Source organism: Archocentrus centrarchus, chromosome 7, assembly GCF_007364275.1.
Source record: "Archocentrus centrarchus isolate MPI-CPG fArcCen1 chromosome 7, fArcCen1, whole genome shotgun sequence".
Taxonomy (NCBI): Eukaryota; Metazoa; Chordata; class Actinopteri; order Cichliformes; family Cichlidae; genus Archocentrus; species Archocentrus centrarchus.
The window spans coordinates 36911000-36929191 of NC_044352.1; the positions used below are offsets into that span (position 1 = coordinate 36911000).

General features: G+C 41.4%; 1 protein-coding gene across 1 annotated transcript in view; it reads right to left on the bottom strand.

The window, feature by feature from the left end:
- ephb2a (eph receptor B2a) overlaps nucleotides 1–18192 on the bottom strand; it is a 71365-nt gene that overhangs the window by 10874 nt on the left and 42299 nt on the right. Inside the window, exons 4-13 of the mRNA XM_030732716.1 lie at nucleotides 17387–17542; nucleotides 13339–13674; nucleotides 13064–13188; nucleotides 12779–12941; nucleotides 12548–12656; nucleotides 9228–9295; nucleotides 8938–9060; nucleotides 7090–7337; nucleotides 4070–4285; nucleotides 3757–3906 (exon numbers count right to left, since the gene is read on the bottom strand). Of these exons, the coding sequence (XP_030588576.1) occupies nucleotides 3757–3906; nucleotides 4070–4285; nucleotides 7090–7337; nucleotides 8938–9060; nucleotides 9228–9295; nucleotides 12548–12656; nucleotides 12779–12941; nucleotides 13064–13188; nucleotides 13339–13674; nucleotides 17387–17542 (1694 nt within the window). The remainder of the gene's footprint in view (nucleotides 1–3756; nucleotides 3907–4069; nucleotides 4286–7089; nucleotides 7338–8937; nucleotides 9061–9227; nucleotides 9296–12547; nucleotides 12657–12778; nucleotides 12942–13063; nucleotides 13189–13338; nucleotides 13675–17386; nucleotides 17543–18192) is intronic.

Below are 18192 nucleotides of genomic sequence, written 5' to 3' on the forward strand. Positions count from 1 at the left end.
TATATTTTTATTACATTTTTATTTTTTCTATTTTATTTAAGTATTAAATTATTTTATTTATTTTTGCTTATTTATTATTGTTATTTTCCCATTTATATAATTTAACTTGGCCCAATTTTTACCATACCATACGACTTTATTTATAAAGCACTTTTAAAAACAACAGGGCTGACCAAAGGGCTGTACAATAACATCACACATAAAAAACCAAAACAGGTCAAAAGGCAATGAGATACAGAAATAAAACAAAGGTGTAAGAGATTAAATTAATTCATTCATTCATTAAATAAGAGCTATAACAGTGTCTTAAGATTTAAGTCTCACATTGGGTCGAAGGCCAAGGAATAAAAATGTGTTTTTAAACAGATTAAAAAACAGCAAGTGAAGGAGCCTGTCTGCCATACAGCGGTAAACCATCCCATAATTTTGGAGCCACAACTGCAAAAGCTCGATCACCCCTGAGTTTTCGTTGCGCCTTTGTACAAGTAAAAGCATCTGGTCTTCTGACCAAAGGGAACGAGATGGAACACATGAGTGCAGCAGTTCAGATAGATAAAATGGGGCCAACCATTAAGAGACTTAAAAACAAATAAAAGAATTTTAAAATGGATTTGTAAATTAACCGGAAGCCAATGAAGAGAAGCTAAAATTGGGGTGATGTGCTCTCGCTTGTTTGTACCAGATAAAAATCGAGCAGCAGCATTTTGCACCAGCTGTAGACGAGCAATGGAGGCCTGGCTCATTCCAGTCAGAAGGGCATTACAGTAATCAAGACGAGATGTTATAAAAGCATGTATTACTGTTTCTAGATTACATTTTGAAAATAGAAGCTTGATTTCCGACAGTCTTCTCAGCTGAAAGAAGCAGGATTTCACCACTGCGTTCACCTGAGCATCAAGCCTTAAATTTTTATTACTTTGACTTTAAAAAAAAGAAAAAATACTGTAAAACCACAAAAGTAATAAAACCAAATTAAAAATCAACAAGAATGATGGCCAAAAAGTTGAGTGTAATCTTTGCAGCCCACTAGCTAACTTGGATTCAGATTTTTTTTTATTTAGTTTTTTACTATCCTAAAAGCAGCAGGGTAACATTGCATTTACATGTTCTGACAAATTGTCTTTGACTCTTAAGGATTTGAGTGATTCAGAATTGTCATATTTTTCCAAACCCAATTCCAAAAAGTTGGGATGCTGTGTTACAGTAGAACGTAGAAAACATCTCAAATGTATAAACTGAGAAAATGTACCACTTTAAGAAAAACAAAATGAGGTAATTTCGAATTTGATGGTAGCAACACATCTCAAAACATTTGGACAGGGCTGTGGCTACCACTGTGTAACATCCCTCTTCTGTTAACAGTCCATAATCATCTGGGAGCTGATGAGAGCAGCTGATAGACTCTTAGGAGAGGAATGTCCTGTTCTTTTCTGATTGAGGATTCCAGCTGCTCTACAAGCCCTGGTCGTATTTTTGATTTCACAATGCACCAGTTTTCAACTGGTGAAAGGTCTGGACTGCAAGTAGGCCAGTTCAGCAACCAGACTCTTCTAGTATTCTAGTATCGATTCTCATTGGGTTAGTGAATAAATATACCACAGATGGGTTGGTTTGCATTAACTCTTTTAAATGTAAAGTAGAACAAAATTAAAACTGGTATTAAAAAAAACAAGAATTCCTCTTTCAAAATAAATACTAATAATATTTTAACATAAAACACAACTGTAAGGTGTGCGAGAACCTCTGAGCCAGCCAGACTGTGGCAGTCCTCACCAACTAAACCAGGAGACGGAGATTAATTCATACAGTATAGTGAAAGCAGTACAGCCAAATAGGGTTGCAACTACAGTATTGATTATTCCATTGATTGAGTGATTGGATTAGAAATCCTTTTTTCGTATTAACAATTCATCTGTATTTTTTAACTTCCATACTGCAGTTCCATACTCATCGGTAACGGCTCCGCCTTTTTTGCGCTTGCTGCGTGTGCACAGACTGCAGTAAAACAGCTGCTGCTGTTGTTGAAGCTCTTTGAACATAATTTTGTAATGCTTTTTATCTTGACGCTGTTGAATATATTCCGAACCAAATAAGACGCGTGTGTGATGTAATCACACAAATGCGTCTTCATGTTAGTGGAATCCATGAGTGGAATCATTAAGCAAGCAGACTAACGATTCCAAGGAGTTGAATTACTGGGAACTGGTTCTCGATTCCCATCCCTAATTATAACTGAAATGTGCTTTGTGTTCTATCAATTGTGTGCATCTAATTTTATTAGGGTCATGCCGCCCTAGATGAGAAGCCGCCCTGGGTGGCTGCCCATGTTGCCCATATCAGGAACCGCCACTGAACCCAAGCAATGGTTTCCATGACAGAATCACTCTTGTTTTTACTGCGGTGCCACCTGAGGACCCGAAGATCACAAGCATCCAATTCTGATTTTCAGCCTTGTCCTTTTCTCCAGTTTTTCTGACTCTTTTACTGACAATATGTACTGTGGGTTTAATGTTGAGGAACATTATTCTGAAATTGTTCCACAATTTGCAGACACAGTTTTTTGCAGATTTGGGAACCACTGCCCATCCTCTGAGAAATTCTGCCTCTCTCAGATACTCTTGATACCCAGTCATATTGGGGACTTCCTGCCAATAAAACTAATTAGTTGCAAAATATTCCTCCAGGTGTTTCTTTATAGTACCACTTACTTTTCCAGCCTTTTGTTGCCCCTTACCACCTTTTTCACGACCTGTTGCTGCCATCAAATTGAAAATTAGCTAATATTTTTTATGAAACAATAAAATGTTTCAGTTTGAACTTTTGATATGTTAAAATACAGGTTTATAGATTTGCAAATAACCAAATTCTGTTTTTATTTACATTTTACACAGTGTCCCAAATTTTTGGAATTCACATTGTATTTGGTTCTAATAATGGTTTCATAAAAGCAGGTGCCAACTGCAGCATCTGGGAGTAGCTGAAGCAATACCTTACAAAGCTGGAGGTGAAACCTCAAACCACTTAAAAATGGAAAAAGCATATAATGGTTTTTACAGATTTTATTGCTCAACACAAGCTCATAACAATGGGCCAGACACACTTACTCCTGAAGAACCTTCCACAGGATACTCTGAGGGACATGGTTGAATGCTTTCTCCAAGTCCACAAAGTGCATGTAGACCAGTTGAGCAAACTCCCACATACACTCAAATATCCTTGAGAAGACAAAGAGCTGGGCCAGCATTCCATAACCAGGACAAACACTGCATTGTTCTTCCTGGAGCTAAGGTTCAATGAACAGGCAGACTCCCCTCTCCAGTACTCTGGTGTAAAACCTCCTGGGGAGGCTGAGGAGTGTGCTCCCCCTATAACTGGAGCACACCTTCCAGTCCCCCATCTTAAAGATGGGAACACCACCCAAGTCTGCCAATCCAGAGGCACCATCCCAGATCCCCCCATAAAAGACGCTGCTTAATAGTTCTTATGTTGAAACCACTAGTTAAGTTAAAAGATATTGTTCTATGTTTAGAAATCATATATTTTTTATTCCACTGCGACCAGCAAATTAGATGCAACTTCAGTTATGAAAGATTTTCTTTCACTGACGACATGCTGTGTAATGAGCCTTTACCACATTATTCTGGCAGAAATTTCAAACTGCTTAACTGAAGCCCAAGAAGACAGTTACTACTATGTGACAGTTTACTGATGTGCACTTAAACACAAATACTGGCTATTTGAAAGGGCTTTACTCACATCTTGATTGCTCATGTCCCAGTAGGGCCTCTCTCCATAGGACATCACCTCCCACATGACTATGCCATAGCTCCAGCAGTCACTGGAGGAGGTGAATTTCCTGTACTGAATGGCCTCTGGTGCTGTCCACCTGATGGGAATCTTCCCTCCCTGAACAAAGAAGAAATGTATTAAGAGTGACATGATAGATGGATGGATGGATGGATGGATGGATGGATGGATGGATGGATAGATGGATAGATAGATGAAGTGCTTCATGTTGAAATGTACTGAATGCAGGCCTCTGCCTCTGTAGTCAGTGATAAGGACTCACCAGAGCACTGGTGTAAGTGGGGTCTGAAGTATCATCTTCAAGGAATCGTGACAGGCCAAAGTCAGACACTTTGCACACTAAGTTGCTGTTGACCAAGATGTTCCTAGCTGCCAGGTCTCGGTGGACATAGTTCATGTCACACAGGTACTTCATTCCCGCTGCTATGCCACGCAGCATTCCTACCAGCTGGATCACGGTGAACTGCCCATCATTTTGCTTTTAAGAAAACAACAAAAAATGAATGTAAATTTAAATAAATTCACTCCACACCAACTACATGTGCTGGCTCTCCAGAGCTTTGTCTCGTCACAGGTTGTTACAAAACTACATGAAAAAAATAACAACCCAACATTGGACTCAAAGCATTATGTTAAAACCACTCTGCCTGCTTCCATGTGCAACCTTTTTCAGATATTAAACTGTAAAAATAATTCCTTTGAAATTAAAATCCAGTGTAATTTAGTTGCATTACTTGGGTACCAGGTTCTATAGAAAAGTTCTGCAAATGTTGTTTTAGCAAGAAACACAAGAGCCTTCTAAACCAAGAAAAATTTTCAACATTCAATTCAATTCAGTTAAGTCCAATTCAGTTTATACAGCACCACATCACAACAAATAGTCACCTAAAGGTGCTGTATATTGTAAGGTAAAGACCTTACATTAATTACAGAGAAAACCCAACAGTCAGAACGACCCCCTACGAGCAGCACTTGGTGACAGTGGGAAGGAAAAGTTCCCTTTAACAGGAAGAAACCTCCATCAGAACCAGGCTCAGGGAGGGGGGGTCATCTGCTGTGAGGGGGGAGAGAGACAGGACAAACGACATACTGTGGAGGAGAGCAAGAGATTAATAATAACTAATGATTAAATGAAGAGTAGGGTATAAACAGAGTAAAAACAGGTCAGTGGAAAAGAAATATAGTTTTAAGCCTAATCTTAAAAATAGAGAGGGTGTCTGTCTCCTGAATCCAAGCTGGGAGCTGGTTCCACAGAAGAGGGGCCTGAAAGCTGAAGGCTCTGCCTCCCATTCTACTCTTAAGTATCCTAGGAACCACAAGTAAGCCAGCAGGCTGAGGTGCCGTTTACACGAAGCCGTTTTCACTGGAAACTGTGTCCTTTTGATGCGTTTCAGCCTTTCGTTTACATGATGGCGTTTCAGAAACGATCCGCGTTTACACGATGACGTGAAACGATGGAAATGATGAAAACGATGAAAACGATGTAGTTCCCCTGCTAGGCCACAAGTTGGCGTTGGTTTTCTCTTTGCAAAGTTTGTTTATGCAAGACGCGCATGCGTGGAGTGACACAGTAGGTAGTGCGGCAAATTGTTCATTACAAAACGGCCAATGTGAGAGGTTTTGTGTGGACTGCCGATGAGGTTGGATCGCTGCTGCACACAACGCTGAATTACAAAATGGTGAAAACACAACAAAAGCATAAGAAGCACTCGTGAATCCGCGAGTACTGTTTATCAATTTGCGCGTGCGTGAAAAACTGTGGCCGTCGCAACCATAGTGCGCATGTGCGAGTCGAGCGTTTTCAAATCACCCCGGTTTCAAGTGTTTACATGAGAACACAAGCCGGTGCGTTTCTGAAACGCTCCACTCTGGACCCCGTTTCAGAAACACATCATTTTCACTCTGTTGTCGTGTAAACAGAAGGCCGAAACACATCAAAACGACGCCGTTTCAAAGTGAAAACGGTCTCGTGTAAACGGCACCTGAGAGAGAAGTGCTCTGTTCCACTGGGACTCCAGCTTCTTTCCACAGGACTGGGAAGAATCTGGAGCCCCCCAACATGCCTGTTAGGTTAATGGTGACTCTAAATTGGTAAGCACTAAATATACTGTATGTATACAGAAAATGAATCGTCTTACGTATCTAATACAAAATAAAGAGAAATTACTTTTTTTTCTTGAAAAAAGGTCACAGAAAATAGTATTGTAATACTTTTAATGTCTGATTGGTCGAGCAGCCTACAGCTCAGTCTCCCATTGCACATCTTCATGATCACTACATGATAGCGCACACACACACACACACACACACACACACACACACACTACTACTACTATTACTACTACATGTGTAGCATTTTAGGAGCACAGTAAGCCACAGTAAGTAAGTACTCTGTATTTTGCTTCTATATTTATTCTATCTGTATATAGTCTTTACAGTCTTTTTATATAGTTTACTTTATATTCTACTTCATTCTATTTATTTAAGTGTTCATGTGCAATTTGCTTTTGGTCTTTAAATGTGAAATATTGAGGGGCCTGGGCTGAAGAATTTCAAAATTGCAGGTATTGATGTGCCATTGTTACCTGTATGTGACAATAATAATAAACTAACTAACTTTTATGATGTCATTGTTGTGCTTATTGGTACTACATTTGTTTTCCAATCCCTGATGATTAGGATTTTAATAATGTAACTGTTTGTGCTCTCCTTCTTCTTCTTCTTACTAATATTATCATCCATCCTCCAATTTCTTATGCTCTAGTTAACTAGCTGTGCATTAAATAATCTCTGCCCCATATTCCATATTATTCTTTATCTCCTTCCTCCTCATCTGCTACTTATTGTTTTTATTGTAATTATTTTTGATGGTGTTGTTTTCATTTATTCAATTATTTACTATTTGTTTATTTTACCTCTAACAACAACATGTTTCCAGTCTGTCCATAGGAGTTGGGGGATATGAATTCAGAGGGCTCCCTGAGAGTAGGCTTATCCCCACCTTCAGCCATTAAAATATTAACATCAATTGACTGCTGACCCGCTAAGACACAGGCCCCCGCCTCAGGGTCGGGGGGGTATTTCTTTTCAAGGCGTCATGAACTGGGCAAGCCGTCTCTGTTAGGTCCCAGGGGACCCAAACAACACACTGGTCCTAATCAAACATCATCTGTGTGATTGCAAAGAGGAGAAAATGTGAAAGTGGAGAAAAAGGTGGGAAAGAAGAAAAATAAATAAATAAAAAGAGAAACTACTAACAATTAGAGAGTGTGTTTCTTTTACCCTAAGGAAGGAGTCAAGGGATCCATTCTCCATGAATTCAGTGATGATCATAACAGGGCTGCTCTTGGTAACCACCCCCTCCAGATGGATGATGTTGGGGTGGTCGAACTGACCCATGATGGATGCTTCACTCAGGAAGTCTCTCCTCTGGCGTTCAGTGTACCCTGCCTTCAAAGTCTTAATAGCCACCAAAATCTCCCTTTTCCCAGGCTGTCGGAGATTTCCACTGCACACCTCTCCAAACTCTCCTGATGGGAAGAAAGGAGCAGTGAGCAGAAGGTAAATTAATAAAATTTGAAACCATTCTTATTTCTTACCATTGCAGTTGGTGCTAGACAGGTTTCCATAAAAATCAGTTTATTTAGTGTCAACATCATATTTTTTTTAAACTGCTCTAATCTGGGCAGGATTAGAGCAGGTAGGTAGAGCAGGTCACCTACTGATCAGAAGGTCAGCGGTTCGATTCCTGGCTACTCCAGGCTACATGCCAATGTATCCTTGGGCAAGATACTTAACCCCAAGTTGCTCTCCGACCGTCCCGTCGGAGTATGAATGTGTGTGAATGATAGTTAATTAAAAAAGCACTTAGCTTAGTACATATGGAAGTGCTTGTCTGAATGGGAGTGCATGGGTGAATGTAAACATGTTGTAATAGCACTTTGAGTGCTCATACTGAGTAGAAAAGCGCTATATAAGAGCTAGTCCATTTACCATTTACCATACAGAATAATTGTGGTAAATGGACTAATTCTTATATAGTGCTTTTCTACTCTGAGCACTCAACGGGATTATACAGCACGTTTGCATTCACCCATTAACACTCATTCATACAAGCACTTCCATCAGTCAAATTGCCTTTGATATTTTGTTGTACATAGATGGAATATTGTGTTCAGTTGTTTATGTTGTGTTAGAGTTGTGTTTTTCAGTTTCATGGTATTTATAAGTTATAGCATGGTGGTAACAGTGCAGTGACTTCTTAATCTTAATTAAGAAGGTCAGGGAGTGGCCAGGCTTGTCTCCAGACCTCAGTCCCATAGAAATCTGTGGAGGGACCTGAAGCTTCAAGCTGTCAAGCAGCAGCCAAAAAACCTAAAGGATTTAGAGAGTTTGTGTAAAGAGGAGTGGGCCAACAGCTCTGTGCTTGCTACCAAGAGTTTCTCCTCCAAGCAGTAAGTCATGTTTTCCTTGGGGATCAAATAATGATTTCATTCAATAGCAAATCAATCTAGAACTTTTATGTGGATTTTTGGTTGATATTCTATCTGCAGCCATTCAAACTACCATAAAAATTAGAGAGTGTCCGATTGTATGTAAGTGAGCAAGCCTATAAAATCAGTGAGGGATCAAATAATTACCCCCCCCCCCCCCAGTTTGTATAGATATTTATTTAAAATTTAAATGAATTACTATGAAGGCAGCAGTTTGAAGTTACATGATTACATTAGATTAACAGCCAAGATGTGACTTGAGATCTTAAATTATTGACCAGAGAAAGCAGTACCAGTCCTTTAAATGTCTTTTTTTCAATTACAGGTTATAAATCATTTCTACATGTCTATGTCATTCTGTTGTTAACTGTTCATAAACAACCAAGTTTTTGTCATCTGACTATATACCTATATATAGTGGTATAACAAAGATATTAAGAAAAATGAACCATACATGTCTACCATTCACGAAGGAAGTGAAAAAGCACCACAAGTAGTTAATATAATAAAAGTCAAGAAAGTCACGTCCTGGTGTACTGAGTATTAAACACCTCCAGGGAGAACTTGTTAAAACCTCAGCAGTTACTGCCTGTCTTTACTGATGTCATTTCCTTTCTAATGCACCTCCTTCTTTTACCTGCTCCAATCACTTGTTCGATCTTTACACAGGAAATGTCAATCTCCTTGGCAAACTCCCTAACTGCTTCATTGGGATCTTCATATGTGAAGGGGTCAATGTAGATCTTCATTCCAGGTGACACTTCAACAGAGAAATGGAAGAAACAGCAACAGATATACACACACACCAACTGAAATATGAAAACACAGAGTAGAAACAATTGTTTCCCTGCAATCCCCAAAACTAAACCAATTTGACAAAATACAGCACTAATGACTATTAACAGCTTGCAGTAAAAAGGTGCTTACTGTGGCCACTGGTGTAATGTTGGAGTTTGTCTGTATAGTCAGATTCTGGTCTGTCAGAGTTTCTCCTGCTGGAATCAAACAGACAGGTCTGCATGTAGCTCCATCAACTCAGAAACAACAACAAACTCTACCAATCACATTGGAACTGAATTAGTGATGAATCAAGCCCAAGCTCCGTTTTTATGCTAATGTACAGTAAGAACTGATACATGACCACTAAGCATGAGGTGGTGGCTTATAATGTGCTAAAATTAAATATCAGCACCACAAAAAATGCTTCAGCTGAAAATGTAGAAAACAAAATGTAGGATACAATATATATGTTAAATAAATTAATAATCGTAGCCTGACATGGTCAAATCTTGAGTTTGAACTACTCCAGGAAAACAAAAACAACAAAAACAGCAGTTTGTGTTTCTACCCTCCTTTTGATAAAGTGACTTCTGTACCATTTTTGTGGCTTTGTAAAAAAACACGTGTACCTCAAAAGCTCACACTCTGGTGAAGACTTGAACATTTCCTGCTTAATTTCAAATTGTATCTTGCAATTGCTTTAGTTTCATGTTTTTATATAGACAATAACTCACAGCAGAGATGGTACTTAAAACTCAAAATAAACATGTACAATATATTGCCAAAAGTATTCACTCACCCACCCAGTTCACTCACATATAAATATATATGTGTGTATAAACCAAGCACAGAGGCATGCAGACTGCTTCTAAAAGCATTTGTGAAAGAATGTGTCGCTCTCAGGAACTCCAGCGTACAACAAGTCCAGGTGTGAAATTTCCTTGCTACTAAATATTCTACAGTCATAGTGCACAGAGGTCACCAACTTTCTGCAGAGTCGATCACTACAGACCTCCAACCTTCATGTGGCCTTCAGATCAGCTCAGGAACAGTGTGTAGAGAGCTTCATGGATGGGTTTCCATGGCAGCTGCATCCAAGCCTTACATCACCAAGCTCAATGCAAAGTGTCGGATGCAGTGGTGTAAAGCACGCCGCCACTGGACTCTAGAGCAGTGGAGACGTGTTCTCTGGAGGGATGAGTCATGCCTCTCCATCTGCCAATCTGAGGGAGGAGTCTGGGAACGGTACCTGTCTGACTGCATTGTGCCAAGTGTAAAGTTTGTTGGGGGGGGGTTATGGTGTGGGGGTGTTTTTCAGGAGTTCTACTTTGTGCACAAAGCAGGTCCATAAAGACATGGATGAGCGAGTGTGGAAGAACTTGACTGGCCTGCAGAGTCCTGACCTCAACCTGACAGAACAGCTTTGGGATGAATTAGCACAGAGACTGTGAGCCAGGCCTTCTCATCCAACATTTATAATAATAATAATAATACATTTGTATTTTGTACATTTGTACATTTGTAAGAGCCTTTCAAAAGAACACTTTACAGAAAGAAAAACAAAAACAAACAAACAAAAATCACATAAAATAAATAGAATTCAGTGACCCGGGAACTAAAGTGAGTAGGTGTTCTTAAACAGGTGAGTTTTGAGTTGTGCTTTGAAGACAGGGAGAGAGTCGATACTATGGATGGGAGAGTGTTCCACAGTCGGGGAGTGGGGTGAGAAAAAGCTCTGTTCCCCTGGTGCTGAGGTTACCTGTGGTAACAGGGGAGGGGTGGGATTTGAAAGGCTTAAGCTGGATGATCTGAGTGCAGCCTGTGAGATAAGATCGAAAACAGACAAGAGGGGTTTGGGTGATGCCAATGAAGATGATCTATTGAGGAGGATGTTGTGGGAGATGGCATCAAAGGCTGCACTCAGATCAAGGAGGATGAGGATGGAGAGTGGTCCAGAATCAGCTGCCATGAGAAGGTCATTGGTGATTTTGAGTAGAGCGGTTTCTGTGCTATGGAAACCAGACTGGAATTGTTCATACAGACTGTTTTGGGTTAAATGGGAGTGAAGTTGAATAGCAACAGTTTTTTCCAAGTATTTTGGAAATAATGGGTAGGTTAGAGATGGGGCGAAGATTATTGTAATTATTTGGATCAGAACCAGGCTTCTTCAGAATTGGAGTCACAGCTGCAGTTTTGAAAAGAGTGGGAACACTTCCAGTGGTAAGAGAAGAGTGAACGATGGCAGATATGAAGGGGAGGAGAGAGGGGAGGCAGGATTTAACCAGAGCTGTAGGAAGAGGATCGAGGAGACATGTGGAGGGCTTGGCTTGATGGTGGGAGTGGGTCCAGACAGTTTACAGACAATACACTCGAAAAACTGACGGTGGGTATTGACACAGGCACCACCACCACCGTGACCTGAGCCACGGGGTTGACAAATGTAAACAAAGCCAGGTGGCATGGAATTGTTAAGTTGTGAAAAGTCCATGGGTTGTTGCGAGGTTTCAGTCAAACACAGAAAATCAAGCTTACGGTCAGTGAGGAGATCCTGAGTAAGAGGTCCTTTGTTCGTGAGTGAATGGATGTTGAGCAGACTGAAGATCACAGCGGTGGAGGCAGGTTTGACAGAAGGATTAGCCGATCTGGCTGGGCTGGCCAACATGTCGGCAGACTGGCCGGCATTCTTGCAAGGCCGACGAGTGGTGGACCAGATGGAATGGATGGGTTTTGTCGAGCTGGAAGTTTCCAGGAGACCCTCAGTGAATGTATCTCCAGCGAGGCAGGAGAGCAATGTCTGGGTGGAGGCGCAGCATCAACGGTGGAGGTACGAACAGGTGCCAGCAGAGACGAAGGAGCTCAGCAGCCATAAATTGGAGGAGACCTGACACGGGCTGAGTGAGGAGTGGCAGAAGAGTCCAAACAAGAGCAGACCAGATGTAAATCAGACTGACCCACATTATGAGTCGCAGTGGCCAGGTAAGGTCACGAAGCCGTCTGATTAGAGTGTTAAGGGGTTAAGCTGTTGCTTGCCCAACTGAAAACTGAACTGATAACAGAGAAAAAGATAGCTCACATATAGAGAAAAAAGTCCAATCGGCCAAACGAACACAAATCTTAAACACATCAGGGTGTAAAAAGTTTTCTCGGCTAGTAGCGGCTGCAAAACACACCAGTGTCCACTGAACTGGAAGTTAGTAGCTGAGACCTTATTCTCATGAAGACAATCTTAAATTCTGTGGAAAGCCTTCCCAGAGGAGTTGAAGCTCTTATAGTTGCAGAGGGTGGGCCGACATCATATTAACCCCTATAGACTAAGAATGGGATGTCACTCAAGTTCATATGCATGACAAGCCACATGAGGGAATACTTTTGGCAATATAGTGTATGTTCTTACAAAATTATATATTTTTGGAGGAAACTTCCATGTCATTATTATTGTTCAGTAGTCTGTAATGTTACTGACTCACCTGCGACAAACTATTATGACGACAGTGATTGCAATGATAAAGACTACCCCTGCAGCAGATGAACCAATTATGAGGGGAAGCTTCTCCTGGATGATGGAGTTATATTCCTCTACAAAGACAGGTGAAAAGACAGGAAACCACAAAACATGAGTAATTTAAAAATACAGACTTACATATTAGAAAGCCCATGAGGGCAGACATATGTCTAAATATAGTTGGTCTGATTCCTACCTTCAGTCATGGTTTGGAAGTACATTTTGCCACTGAAGCGTCCAAATCCAGCGACAGTCCGAGCCCGCACCTGAAAGACGTATATGGTTCCAGGCCTTAAGCCTCGTATGACTGCCGTGTTGGTCTGACTCCTCGTTAAAGACGAGTTCCATTCTGCTTGGTTCTAAATAACACGCACCAGTAACTTTAAATCAGGCAGATCTGTCTGTCATCAGAACTGTAAAATTTCCACTACAGTTCAAGAGCTACAATGTTTCAGATTCATTATGGTCAGCACTGATATACCTTCTCATAGTACTGCAGTTCATAGTCCAGGATAACCCCATTGGGCTGATCAGGTTGGGACCAGGACAGAGTGATGCTGTTAGTGGTTCTGCTGACCTGGTGGATGATGGACACTACTGATGGTGCTGAGGAGAAAACAAAGAGAATCTGAAGTGTGTAGAAAACATACTGACAGGTAGAAAAGCTACTAAAACAGAAGCTATTACTGAAATTACTGAATAAACTTCCGTCAGAGCACTGAAATAACACTAGAGTGAAGTTATGTCAAGCCTCACCAGCCTGGTTGGTGGTGATGTTGACAGATGTGTACTGCGGTGAATAAGGACTCTGATCAGACACTCCATTGACGGCTTGTATTTCAAAGGTATACTGTGTGTGAGCCATGAGGTCACTGATATGCACTTGAGTGTTGGTGAGTCCCAGCTGACGTGGGATAAACTGCACGTTGTCACCACAGCGGGTGCAGCCGCTGCGGCCACTGCCACAACTCTTACATATGATGTTGTAAACAACATCTTCTCGGCCACCACTCTCCTTTGGGGGGCTCCACTCCAGCATCAGAGAAGTCTCGTTTACTATGGAGATGACATTTTGTGGCGCTGATGGAACAGCTAGAAGACAAAGGGAGAGAAGAAAGTGATGCTAATGGCAATTACTGGCTGTTCTAGGTTTGTTTACCAAATTACTGTACTACAAATACTTAAATTTAAGAAAATCTATGGTGTATCAGGACATTGTTTCTCTAGGAGTTTGGTGGAGAGACTACATAACAACCAAAGAACATCTGTCTGTTCCAATAACCTGTTTCCTAACCCTAGCCCTAACCCTGCTTTATCAGAAAATAATAATTTCCTATGTCATGATCATGAAAACAAACCATTAAAACATTAATATATTTTTTGTGGTTACAAAATAAAAAAAAAAAACAAAAACAAAAAAAGAAATCTCATCTTCACTTTTAAATCTCCAATTCAGGAGAAGCAAAGTGAACAAGTTATTTACCTTTGCATGGTAAGCTACCTTACAAGTTGAGTGCATTGTCAGTGGCTGATGGCTCTAATAGTCCTATCACTCACATATTCTGTTTGTGTTTGGCCTGGTGTGAAGGATGTCTGTTGTCTATTGGCCTTACGACTGTATCTTTCTGTTGGGGAAAACACATCAGATCTCAGTGGGGGAAAATATCATGCTGGAAATCTGGTCGGTTTCCACCACCACCAAACCGATCATGCTGAATGATGTTACAGACAGCATAACGTTCTCCACGGCTTCTCCAGACCCTTTCACGTCTGCCACATGTGCTCAGGGTGAACCTGCTCTCACCTGTGAAAGCACAGGTGGACCTGCCAATTCTGGTATTCTATGGTAAATGCCAATCAGGCTCCACAGTGCTGGGCAGTGAGCACAGCATCCACTACAGGATGTTGGGCCCTCAGGCCGCCCTCATGAACTCTGTTTCTGATTGTTTGTTCAGAGACATTCACACTGGTGGCTGCTGGAGGTCATTTTGATTCTGATGTGCCATCCTGGAGGAATTGGACTACGTATGCAACCTCTGTAGGGTCCAGGTATGACCTCATTCTACCAGCATTTCTCCACAAACAAACCAGTGCACCCCTTCCAGAGTGCTCTGTTGACTACACAAGTTAGACATTCATTCAGTTCAGTCTCTGGAACTATGCGCACCCTGCTTTTCTGTCCTGCCTAAAATGAACTGACTTCTCTCTCTCCCAGTGAAACCCATCCAGGAGCCCAGTGTCCCTGTTACATACCTCACCACATAGTAAGCAGGATGTAAGATGCAAGCTGAGACCGCATACACTGAGAGGCACAACCAAGTGCCTGGGATAGTGTACAAGAACATCTGTGCCACATATGAACTAGAAGTCCTCAAGACCGATGGAAAACACCACCAAAGAAGAGAAGACCAAATGCTGAAGTAACCACTGGAACAGATGTAAAAAGTAAAGTCCAAAGTGGTCCCAGTGGTAATATGAGCATTAGTAGCTGTAACCCCAAAACTGGAAGAGAGGCTCAAGCAGACTAGAGGAGGTGGCGGAGGTTTGCTCCATTCTGTAGTCGGTATCTGTAGCCAGTCTTGTTAATGATCTGGCTGAGGGGGTTCAGGCCTATGCAGAACACCAGTTGGGAGCATCTCCTTGATAAATCCTGCATTTGATGGTGACTTGTGCAAATGCCTTGAAGTTGGCCTCTAGTGCTGTTCTCCACATCCCCATTGAGTTCCTGATGAAGGCTCTTAGGGTCCTGTTGATTTTGTACAGTTCTAGGCATTCCAGGATCCATGTGTGAGCTTTCTTGTAATCAATCAAGTCGGTGCACAGTCTTGAGTGACTGCTCTATTTGTAGCTGGAGCCATGTGTCTGTTCATCTTAGCCACTATGATGCCTAACAGCAGCTTCCATGTTGTACTGAGACAGCATATAGCGGGTAGGCTGCAGTGGGGCCCACTGTGGGCTCCTCCCTGCTTAATGTGGACAACTATGGGCTACCCCACTGGAGCCCATCTGGGCCCTGAACTGTTGGGCCCAGCTCTCCCCTACATTTCATGCTGGTACTGGGGCCTACAGTGGGCCCACAGTGGGCCCCTTGGTGCGTCACGTGGTCCGTGATGCACCAAGATATTATGGTAGACCTTTTGGTTCATTATAGTGTTAATTCCTGATAGTGTTAATTTGCCACTACAGGGTGGCAAATTAGTAAGTTTGACTACAAGGTGCGGGGCCCAGACATGTTCTACATTTTATGTTGATACTGGGCTTCACACAGCGTGGGGCCCATACTGTATGTATCCCATGATGCATTACCACCACCAACTGATATGAAGTGTGGACCAGAATGTTGCTCGAATGAAAGAAAGAAAGAAGGAAAGAAAGAAAGAAAGCTATTTTTAGCCACTCCCTTATTCATAAGTCATCACGGTTGATTTGGTCATGTGGTGACCACTTAGCCAAATCAGCTATTTGGTGACCACCCTATACCCATACCATAGGCTTAACCCACAAGGGGTCCAGTGAGGCTTTTCTGTGGGCAAGACCACTGTGGGTTGTCCACAAAAATCCTAACAGGGAAACAAAAGGGCAAAATTGCTATGGGTCCCAAATGGACTGGCCTACATGGGGCCTATACGTGTTTCCTATGGGCATCCCACAGTGTGTTACCCACAGAATTCCCTATTAGGGCCCAAAAGGGCAGAATTGCTGTGGTACCCTAATGAGGTTTATCCTGAGCATATCTTTACATATCTACTGCCTTTATTATTTCTTTTCTTCTTTTTTGTCTTCTTATTGTTGTTGTTATTTGTATGGTTATGGTATTATCCTTTATTATTATTATTATTACTGACATTATTATTGTTGTTGTTATAATATTTATTTATTTACTTATTTATATCTCGTCTCAATAATATCACTTTTTGAACTAAATCATGTATCCAAATAATACACATCCACATAACCACACAATGCAGCCATGCACATGCAACTCTCTCTCTCTCACACACACACACACACACACACACACACACACACACACACTCACACACACACACACACACACACACACACACACACACACACACACACACACACACACACACACACACAAATTTTAATAAAATATGTGCAAATGTGTTTTTCTTCTCTTTTTCTGTTGTTTTTTGTTTTGTTTCTGTCACTCAGTGCAGTTCAAACTGTTGTATTTTTAGAATTAAGCTCCACAATTAAAAGAAAAAAGAAAAACTGCTGTGGGCTGGCCTACACTGGCCTCACATGGGTTTTCTGTGAGCAATCCCACTGTGGCGTTCCCATAGAATTCCCTCTTGTAGCTAATGGGGATCCTAATGAACTAAATTAAACTAAACTCCTGTTCAGCTTGTCTTTAGAATAAGTTAATCTATTGACTTACGATACATTATATATATATATATATATATATATTCTAGATTACATTCTCAACTCTAATGGTGGCGGGGTCCTAAAGGAACTGCTGAGTTAAAAGTGAGATAACTCAGTTTTGCTCACTTCAGGTGGACCAGCTCTGAAGTTCTGAAAGAAGGAAGGAAACGAACTCATTAGATGGAGTCAGCTCACTTGTGTGACTACCCACCCAAAGAGTGTCACACAGTAACTGGAAGAGAGAAGGTCATGTTCAGCTCATGACTTATCATGAAAATGTTACTCGCACAATATATAAACAGCCCCATGTTTTGTGTGTGCATCTTTTGATATCTTTAGGTGTTCATATAATACGGGCTGGTAGACTGCTGTCCAGGAATGTGCTGTTGTGACAGGTGTGTGTGCGTACTGGTGCAAGGCATCTGCGGAGGGTCAGAGTCAGTGCGATAGTAGCCATTGCGACAGACACAGTTAGTTGCTCCCTCGCTGGTGGTCCGGCTGTTAATGGGGCACTGTAGACATTTGTGGTCTCCCTGTGCAGCCTTGAAGAAGCCTGTGATGCATGCTGTGAGGGGAAATATACAGTAGTTAAACAGATACAAATGCAGAGAAAAGAAAGAAGAAACAGTTAGCTTAGGAACAAAATGCACACTATACAAGTACAGAAAAACGTTCTTATGAACCACAAATACAGAACAGCGTCACGGTCTGGGGTCTGCCACCCAGTGTTTTATGATTTTTTGGTCTTTGAAGTTCTGCTATTGTTAAATATCTGCGGTTTGTTTGCTTATGGTTCAGATGCTTCCCCTTCATATTCTTCTGATTAGTTTGGTCTTTGCTCTGGCCATTTTGAGTCGACCTGGTTCCCTGAGTTTGCTTTTCCTTTTCTGCCTCTCTATTCCCGAGTTCAGTTACTTCCTGTTTTGTTACTCTTTTGTCTTGTGTGTGTATCTAATCTTACATCCCTTGTCTTGTTTTCTAAACTAGGTTCAGCTGTCCTTCCGGGTGTCTCCTGTTTGCCCTCATCTTGTGTATTTATCCCCTCAGTTTGTCTTAGTTCTTTATCGTCTCCTCCCTCATTCCTCATGGTTGTGTGTTTTTGGATTTCTTGCTCCTGACCAGCCTTTGTTTTGTGTTTTGTTCAGCATTAAAGCTGTTTTTCCTCCTGTGCTCTGAATTTGGGTCAGAATCTTGCCTGCCGTACAGTCGTTACAT